Source organism: Anguilla rostrata, chromosome 6 (assembly GCF_018555375.3).
Source record: "Anguilla rostrata isolate EN2019 chromosome 6, ASM1855537v3, whole genome shotgun sequence".
Lineage (NCBI taxonomy): Eukaryota > Metazoa > Chordata > Actinopteri > Anguilliformes > Anguillidae > Anguilla > Anguilla rostrata.
This window is the reverse complement of record NC_057938.1, coordinates 15,558,456-15,567,420: the sequence shown is the minus strand read 5'-3', so window position 1 is coordinate 15,567,420 and position 8,965 is coordinate 15,558,456. Positions and strand designations below refer to the sequence as shown.

General features: G+C 41.8%; 1 protein-coding gene across 2 annotated transcripts in view; it reads left to right on the top strand.

Moving 5' to 3' along the window:
- The first annotated feature begins 455 nt into the window (after nucleotides 1–455).
- The window catches only part of LOC135256648 (polypyrimidine tract-binding protein 2-like), a 14,335-nt gene continuing 5,825 nt past the window's right edge, over nucleotides 456–8,965 (top strand). The window contains exons 1-8 of one of the 2 annotated variants that reach the window (XM_064338608.1): nucleotides 456–583; nucleotides 1,953–1,983; nucleotides 2,989–3,219; nucleotides 3,837–3,980; nucleotides 4,509–4,673; nucleotides 5,743–5,853; nucleotides 6,325–6,523; nucleotides 7,215–7,292. In XM_064338608.1, coding sequence (XP_064194678.1) covers nucleotides 576–583; nucleotides 1,953–1,983; nucleotides 2,989–3,219; nucleotides 3,837–3,980; nucleotides 4,509–4,673; nucleotides 5,743–5,853; nucleotides 6,325–6,523; nucleotides 7,215–7,292 — 967 coding nt within the window. In that variant the 5' untranslated portion in view covers nucleotides 456–575. Of the gene's footprint in view, nucleotides 584–700; nucleotides 1,489–1,952; nucleotides 1,984–2,988; nucleotides 3,220–3,836; nucleotides 3,981–4,508; nucleotides 4,674–5,742; nucleotides 5,854–6,324; nucleotides 6,524–7,214; nucleotides 7,293–8,965 lie in introns of those variants that run through there. The other variant, XM_064338609.1, reaches the window with a different exon arrangement.

The following is an 8,965-nucleotide window of genomic DNA, read 5'->3' as shown; positions in this document are numbered from 1 at the left end:
GCTGAAGAGCGATGAAACATGGAACCCATACTCTGAGTGATGAAATTGCCAATTGCACATCGCCCTATGGAGCTGCTGGCTACAGTCTGGATTCCAACCTGACATGAGACATTTTGGCTAATCCTTGCATGTGGTGCCTTCACTGAATGACATTCTCATCATAATGCATTAATAATGAAGGAACTGTGCTTTATATTGATTTCATTGTCCCCATTTAAAATTAAACATTTCTGCCTTTTTTTTGTTTTTTATGAAAATGCGGCTTATTAACTATATATATATAGTTTTAATTGCAGAGGGTCACTAGGGCATATAATCATACAAACTGTATGTCATTACATTGGCGGTAAAATGATAAAAAATTTTGTTTCTTTTAGAAATTTACGGTCCCTTTGAGAGTGAATGTTGTATCATCGCTTTTCATGGTTCCGTTCACATACTCTAATCCGTCGATCTTTCGATTATGTTCGTCTTTTTCCGGACGAACTTCGACCACCATTTTGTCGTCTTGCGTGGTGCTGGCAGAGGTGCGGTGAAGCAAGTGAGACCACAACGTAGACATAGCTTCTCCGGCAATGGACGGGTATGTATTGTTGTTTGTTGTATTTATTTTAAAAGCCATGTGATTGTAGTGGTGGCCTGACGCTGTTATAAAAAAGTACATTTACAGAGCTAGCCAACTTATTATGGAAATCATTGTGATCCAGAAACGGTGATGTTGTTTGCTAACTAGTGCTACGTGAACGGATTCGCTTGCTAACATAGCGAGCTAGTTATAGTGCTAGAGTTGCTACAATGAACGTACGCGCACTCTTTGCTAGTGTACATTTTCTTTTTCAAAGACTATAACGGATACAGTGATGTGCATTAGCATTCTGAAATGAAATACGTAACCTCAATATCGTTGTGGAAACTGTTGCAGTTATGCAACAGACTGTTGGAGCTCGTTAGCTAGCTAGCGCGACAAGGTGCCTAGAGGGTGTCTGTCGCTTTGTTGTGGGTTAGGAATCCTTTGTTTGTGGTAACGTTAGATGGCTAGCTAGCTACCTAGCTTATGCTAACACAGGGCGCACATAGGAACATGTATATGGATGCTAGCTAAGTTATTCATACCCGCTGCATATTTCAATTAATATTCTAGCCACGCTATACTTTAGCTAGCTTGCCAATGAGTTTCTGATTTCATTTCTGCATTACACGTTTTGTATTTTGAGTCTAATTTACGTGTCTACGCGTCGCTAGGTAGAATCTAGCCTTCTTTAGTATCTTTAGTTAGCTAGGTAGACTAATTTTATGACATGAGCCTCTTCCCTTGGTGGCTAGCTAGCTTGGTAGCTAACTAGCTAGTCCAGTTTTATGCACGCAGCTAGGTGGAATGGGTAGTCTTAAGTTATTCATGCTCGTTGATATTTTTTAAGCACAAAGAACAAACCTGTTGGGAAAACCGCATGGTTTGAAGTGAACAGGGCTAAAAACGTTGGCAATTGGGTAAGAGCATTTCGTATAGTCAGTTAACCTTAGCTGTGGCAGCGTAGGCCTCTGCGGCTTATCTAGGCCTTAGGAAGCTAGTTGACCAGTAACAGTTTGTAATGCTGGGTACACGCTATTTGAATTACATTGGACTACAGAAGAAATAAGCCTCGACTGCAAGTAACAAGAACACATTCTAATATTTACATTTACACGATGTTTTCAGTTTCCCAGTTAGCACTAACGTATTTAATGCTTCATAGCTGTTTGGCTTGCTACCTAGCGAATATACTGACGAAGTCACGTTTTTTTAAATGCACAGCATCAATGGACTCATTTTGAGGCGATGATGCTGTACTTGGTCATGCTGTTGTAAAATAACCAGTAGGCTAGCTGCTCGTGTATTGTGGGCCAGATAGCGTTAACCGAAATTCTACAAGAAAAAAAAAAATTAAATAGTAATTTAGTCCTTTTTGTTACAGCATTGTCAGTGATGTTGCAGTTGGCGTAAAGGTAAGCTTTCTCTTTCCTATAATTTTTCATTTGTAACTGAAAACCTTTTGAATGTTGAGAAACTAATGTTCCTGGAACGTAGGCTAGATGTAATGTTGTGTTACGTAACTTGATTTCAGTAATGGGGCCTAAACAGTTGGCTACCTGACCAATTTTCATTAATTTCTATATATGATACGGCATTATTTGTTTTCCTGCCCTATCAGTACTATAGTATTACTTCAAATTTTTGGGACCAAATATAGCTACTGAATGTATTGAATGAAAGTGTAAAAATATAACAAATCTACTCCTTTTTTTGATGTCTTTGTGACTTTTATAGAAAATGTAAATATAAAAGTATTATGCTATTAGGTTGTGTCTGCTAAACTCATGGATTGCACATTTTACTTTTAGTTCAGTGGGAAAACACTGCAAACAACCACCTTCAGCATCTTCCAAAATATCAATGATCGCACTCCTATCTAATTTTCGACTGAACTAGTGGTGAATTTTTTAATTTGATAGTATTGAGGGAAAATAAAGAGAACTAGCCTTTTTGCAGTCTTGGAATATATTTGCATTTGGAACAGTTTGAACATTTATTTAGTCAAATATTCTGAACATGCTTTCCTGGTTTGCTTGGATGTTCAGTGCTAATTTGGAGACTCTTGTCTTGCATGGATATGAAGCTGTGAATGAATGGCCAGATGTGTTCATTTAAATAGCCTATTTTATGTATATGTGGTCAGCAGGCCAATAGCTTGGGTGGTTAGAGAAAACCTTTAATTTTCTGAGATACTTTCTGAATGCTTCTGGTGAAATTGCAGTTTGTTTATGTAATTACATTTTTTTTTTGTCTTACATGATTAAACCAGGCCAAAAGTTTTACAGCTACTGTGTTTTTAATCACCTGGTCCCCAAAATAATTTTGAACAGGGGTGTTTCATTGGTTTCTATGGTAATTTAGTCACTGTCTTTGTGAATGCATGCCTTCATGTCTTTTGTTTCTCTCTCGCACACCAGAGAGGCTCAGATGAGCTGCTGTCAGGCAGTTTGTACAACAGTCCAAACTCCGTCACAGCCAATGGAAATGACAGCAAAAAGCTAAGGGTAGACGACAGGATGGATAGCCCCCCATCCCGGGTGCTCCACATCCGGAAGCTGCCCAGCGAGGTGTCGGAGACGGAGGTCATTGCCCTGGGTCTTCCCTTTGGCAAAGTCACCAACATCCTGATGCTGAAAGGGAAAAACCAGGTGTGTGATTGGAGTGCAAATCACAGGTCATCTTTTTGCCAATTGTCCTCATCAAGTTACCAGCGGTTGTTTTGAACGTGGGTATTGTAACTGCATTACTTTTCTCGGAACCAGTTTGTTCAGTTCAAGCTTTGATTTTAATATTTCTGATTTAATGGCAAATGCTAGTTAAACTCCATTTGAATGTGGTGTTTTGAACAAATCACATTGGTTGGAGTGCAGTGGAGTAATAGCATCACTCAAGGAGGGTTTCAGTCAGTAGTGTAATGTCCCCATTACTTGGTAGTGATTCCTTGGATGGCAGTCCTCAGGTGCAGTAGAAGTTGTTGGCCCATTGTGCATTCGTGCATGCATTTGCGGGGAGTAGGGAGTGGGCTGAGGGTTATTAAATGCAGTTAGCTCACTGCACATTTTGGTTGCTAGTTTCTTGCCCTCTGAATAGACAGCGGATGCTGCAGTGATAGGACTGGCCTACCGTTGATATAGGGTATTCTGAATTGGTTTGAAAATGAGGAAGATGTTGCATTGAGCTTTTAACTGCGTCTGGATGACCAGGTTGCAGGATGAGAATTTACTGTTGGCTTCATTGATTATTCACTGTTTTTTTATGGTAACAGGCATTCTTGGAGCTTGGAACAGAGGAGGCGGCCGTTACCATGGTGAACTACTACACGGCAGTGACGCCTCATGTTCGCAATGTTCCTGTATTCATCCAGTACTCCAATCACAAAGAACTCAAGACAGACAATGCTCTCAACCAGGTGAGGGAATTTAGAGCGAATAGAACATCTTAAAGACGCCTGGTGTTGAATTATGAGAAAGCGAGAACCTAGGAAAGAGTTTGTGTGGACATACAGAGAATTTCAACAATGATCCTGCCAGCAAAAGTTTGTTGGCAGTTTGAATCTTGTACTGATTTGCTTCCCATATTCTGAAAGCCAATCTCCACATTCTGATTTCATATGCACAAAAAGACAATGAAAAGTATACCAAATAATTTTTCCAAATAAAACCTGTTGACCAAAACCCTTGAACTTAAATACTCCTAAAGCTATGAAGAAGTCTTTTCAAAAAATCAAAAAAAATGTTTTTTTGTTTTTGAATGTATGTATAGCAATGAGCAGCCCAAAGACAAATGTAGCCAGGCCATCATCTCAGTCTCTCGCAAATGGGGAAAATCATTACTCGGCTACACACTTCTTGTTCTTGCATTTTAAGTGAAAGACACACCCCAGCCAGTGATGTTTGATGATTTACGGTCAGCTCTTGTTCTCCCTCCCCTTTAAAAGCGTGCCCAAGCTGTCCTCCAGGCAGTTTCGGCCGTCCAGTCTGGAGGCACGCCCACCTCGGGGTCGACGGCAAGCGAAAGCGCACTTACCCCGGCCCCGAGCCCCGTGCTCAGAATCATCATCGACAACATGTTCTACCCCGTCACCCTGGACGTTCTGCAGCAGGTATGAGTGTTATAGCTAGCATTTGTGTTAGCCCAAACAGTAATTATAATCATAATAATAATTCCTTATTTGTATATAGCACTTTTTTCTTGTGCTCAAAACACTTCATAGTGATAAGGAGGAAACTCCTCAACCACCACCAATGTGTATCATCCACCTGGGTGATGCACGGCAGCCATTTTTGCGCCTCAGCGCTCGCTGCAGATCAACTGCGGTGGAGGAGGAGAGAGCAATTTTTAGCCAATTAAACTGGGGAGTGATTAGCTGGCAGGTTGAAAGAGCCAGGTTGTGAATTTATCCTGGACACCTGGGAGCCCCCTACTATTTGCAGGGAGTGTCGTGGGATTTTTAATGACCTCAGGGAATCAGGGCCTCAGTTTAACATCTCATCCAAAAGAAGGCGTCTCCTACTGCACAGTGTCCCATCACTGGACTTGGGGCACTCAGGTTTATTTAACCAGCGCTAAGACTGCTTCCTACTGGCTCTCGAACACCACTTGCAGCAGCAACTTAATTTTCCCAGGAAGTCTCCCATCCTAGTACTAACCGAGCCCACACTTACTTAGCTTCAGCCAATCAGCAGGTGCAGGATACATGGTGGTATGGCTGCTGACAAAGCATATCATGGTTATGTCTTGTTGTAATTTATGTTTATCTGTTGTCTAATATTATCCATTTTGTACTGTTTATGGCAGAGGTGTGTATGTTGCGTGTTAGTCTGTGTATTATTGACATTTGAACTGTCGCAGTACTCAAGAATGGAACTATAAACTTTATTTATTGATTGATAAAATGATAGCCAAGGGCATTGTAAATCGGCTCCGTTTTGGATCAGTGATCCTTCCAGGCGTTCCAGGAGGCTACAGTGAGGTGACCTGCATTGCTTGGTCTCATTAATAATTATAATAATACTCGTAAACCCTCCAAAGACATGCTTGTGTGTGTGTTGTGTGTGTATGTTCTAACAACATATGAGCACATTTTTAATGAGTGATTTATGGTGATTGAAGGTCACTTGCATTTCTGATCTCCCACACTTGTATTGTACCCCCCCCCCCACCCCAACTAGATTTTTTCAAAGTTTGGCACCGTCATGAAGATCATCACATTCACGAAGAACAATCAGTTTCAAGCACTGCTGCAGTTCAGCGATCCCGTGAACGCCCAGCAAGCCAAACTTGTGAGTCGCCTACGAGAGCAGATGCATGATATTCTGTAGAAGGTCACAGTGCCATAGTGACTGTACCATATACAATTGCAGCATGAATTGGCAGGCATAAGTAACTCATGTTAACTGTATATAGACTGTAGTGACTGCTAACATTTTCTCCAAGGAGCACACATGCTTCTAAGTGGAAAAATTCAGCAGTGCACTAATACACCTCAATCGGCAGATGTGCTCCTAAATAATTTTTCCAGTTAGCACACGTCAATTTTCTGGAACGAACGCTCCTGAAATAGCAGCACTGCAGAACCCCGCTAAAGGCACTTAGCGAGAGTGTGTTTATTGCGGAAGTAAACAAAGTGAACATGAGTTAAAATGGGCTTCGCTGCACGTTATGTGGGGGGAAAAAAAAGAGCGTTTCCAGTCGACTGTGTGGCGCTCATCGTTGACCGAGCTGACCGGGTCTGTCGCATTCCTCCGCTGCAGTCCTTGGATGGGCAGAACATCTACAACTCCTGCTGCACGCTGCGCATCGACTTCTCCAAGCTGATCAACCTGAACGTCAAGTACAACAACGACAAGAGCCGGGACTACACCAGGCCCGAGCTCCCGGCCGGGGACGGGCAGCCCGCCATCGACCCGTCGGTCGCCGCCGCCCTCAGCAAGGACTCCTCGTCGCTGCTGGGTAAGGGCCGCCTCGCAGGCGGCGGCTCGGCTAACGCCAGCCAGTCGCCCCGCGCCCGTTGTTCCGCTCGACCCCCAAGGATTGTTCCGCGGGAACGCCGAATAGAATTTGAGTGGTTGGATGTACGGCGTATTTTAGGCAAGCGCCGGCGACCGTGTGTGCGCGTGCGTTCCCAACGCTCTTTCCCTCCGGTCCATTTTCGAGCACTTAACAGATGCACGCATTTTCAGTGTTTGAATGCATTTCAATTTGGATGTAATTTGATTTGGATATTCCTAACGACTGCTGTAAGTGCAATCTAAATGCCAGAAAATGATGTATGTGTATGAATGTTAACTTTTTTGAAAGTTTAACAGAAAATATCTTTTAACAGAAAATGTTTAAGCATTAATTTGTCCTGTTGCTTTATTTCATTGAGCGGACACGCAGTCATCCAAGGCACGTGGAGCCTTAGACAGCCAAAAAGAATGCGGGGGAATGTTATAAAATGTGGCTTATTTGCATTTCGTGTCTTGCAAGCCAGAGGCGGCGGTATTTTGGCAAATGTTAAACAGTCTTCTGGGGGTGGTGGGTGAGTGAGTGTAAGGTTGATTGTTGGTCCTAGCCTAGCCACAGTTTGTTTGGTATGCTGATTTCCCAGATGCCCCATTGCATCCACTGATGTGAAATGTACTGTGCACGTTTTCCATAGGTACCCCATCTGGAATGGTGGCTTCCTACTCTAGTGGTGGAGGGTTTCCTTCTTCTCTTGGGTTTGGACAGGGAGGAGGTACTCACATTTCCTTTTTTGATCATTTGTATCTGTTTCTTTCACTGTTGTAGTTTTGACACTGTCTTGGAAAACCTGGCATTTTTAAATGCTGTTTTCCATTCATAGAAAAGTAATGGAAATTGAGAGTGGCCAAAATAATGTTAAAATGGTCCAACTCCAGCATTTAGCAAAATCCGTACTTCATGAAAACACACCTGAAATTGCTTTCTATTGCAGCATATTGGTTGCTATCCATTGGAAAATAAATGCTGTGCCTTTAAGAATTGAAGGGTGCATTGATGTAGTGGGCATGCCTAGTGACCTGTGTCTGTGTGTGTGTGGAAATGTGAGTTAGAGAAAGCTGGCTGTGTCGCTGTTTCGTTTGTGGAGGAAGAGGAGTTGGCTGGATGTAATGGCAGCAGTAGATCACACTTACCATCCCTAACTTGTTGAAAAGCAGGGTGCTCAAAGTGAAATATGGCAGTACTTTGCCTACGATACCAATGATCAATGCGAAGCTGACAAGATTATTACAGCGCCCATTTGCAAAAAATGCTTAAAAGCTCGTCTTACCAACGGACGTGACGCGTCCAACCGACTTGTCGCAGTGTTCGGTTTAACCGGTGGCCTACACCAGTGCAGCTATCTCCTCACCCATCTATATAATAAAAAATAAATAAAAGTGAATCTGACGAGCTTCATCTTTGGCATTGCTAAATTCATATACGCACATTATATTACATTCACATAATACAGATTATCAAGACATATCAGCAGTTCTCCTCAATTAGGCTATTAGCTGATTAACAAAAATTTTTTTTTTTTTTTTTGCATTTTAAAATTGTGGATGTATATACTCTTTGTTCTCTGCACTTGCATTCACTGAAGCTGAAGACGTTTTAAATAATTGCGATTAACAATATAATCATCCAGAGATGAGCTTTAAAAAAAAAAAAAAGAGAGAAAAAAAATCTGACCAACCGCAAAATCATGCGAATTGCATTGCATTACGCATACAGAGTTTACTTGAACGCCTGGAAAACATCTCTCTGGCTTTAAATCTGGCAGCCATAAGCTGAAGTTCAGTGGGTGCTGTCATGGACCGATAATGAGTGTTTTATTTTTTAAATTATATTTAATGAATAGCACATAGGCTAATTGAACATTTCAGCAGCACAGACATCACTTTACTGTCTTTGCTCATAAGCACCAACCTTATATTATGAACTTTAATGCTGAAATGATTTAATTATTTTATAGGTAAAATTTGCTTGATGAGTTTATTTGTCGTGGAGTGACAGAGGCCAGCTTCAGCTCTCCACTGAGGAGCAAGGAAGGACAGAGTGCGCTCCCCGCAGCCAATGAGAGGACAGGGGATCAACATTATGGATGTGTGCTGTGCAGTGGCATTTCTAACTGCGTTTTTATTGGATAAAAAAGTGGTTTGCAACATTGTAAAACTGACCGGTTTGCATCAAAGCGACAAGATCAGACATTTCTTTTACAGTTACGTAACGATTCTCTCCACTTCTTTGTATACAGTTACTTCCTTATTGGTTGCAATACAAATATTTAGGTCAGTGTAGCGAAAAGTACTAGCGATAGTGAGAATGCTTGGTGTTGCACAACAGAATTTATAAAAGCAAGGCTTTATAAATTGAATTGAAGCTGAAGATCCAGCCATGGAGTGC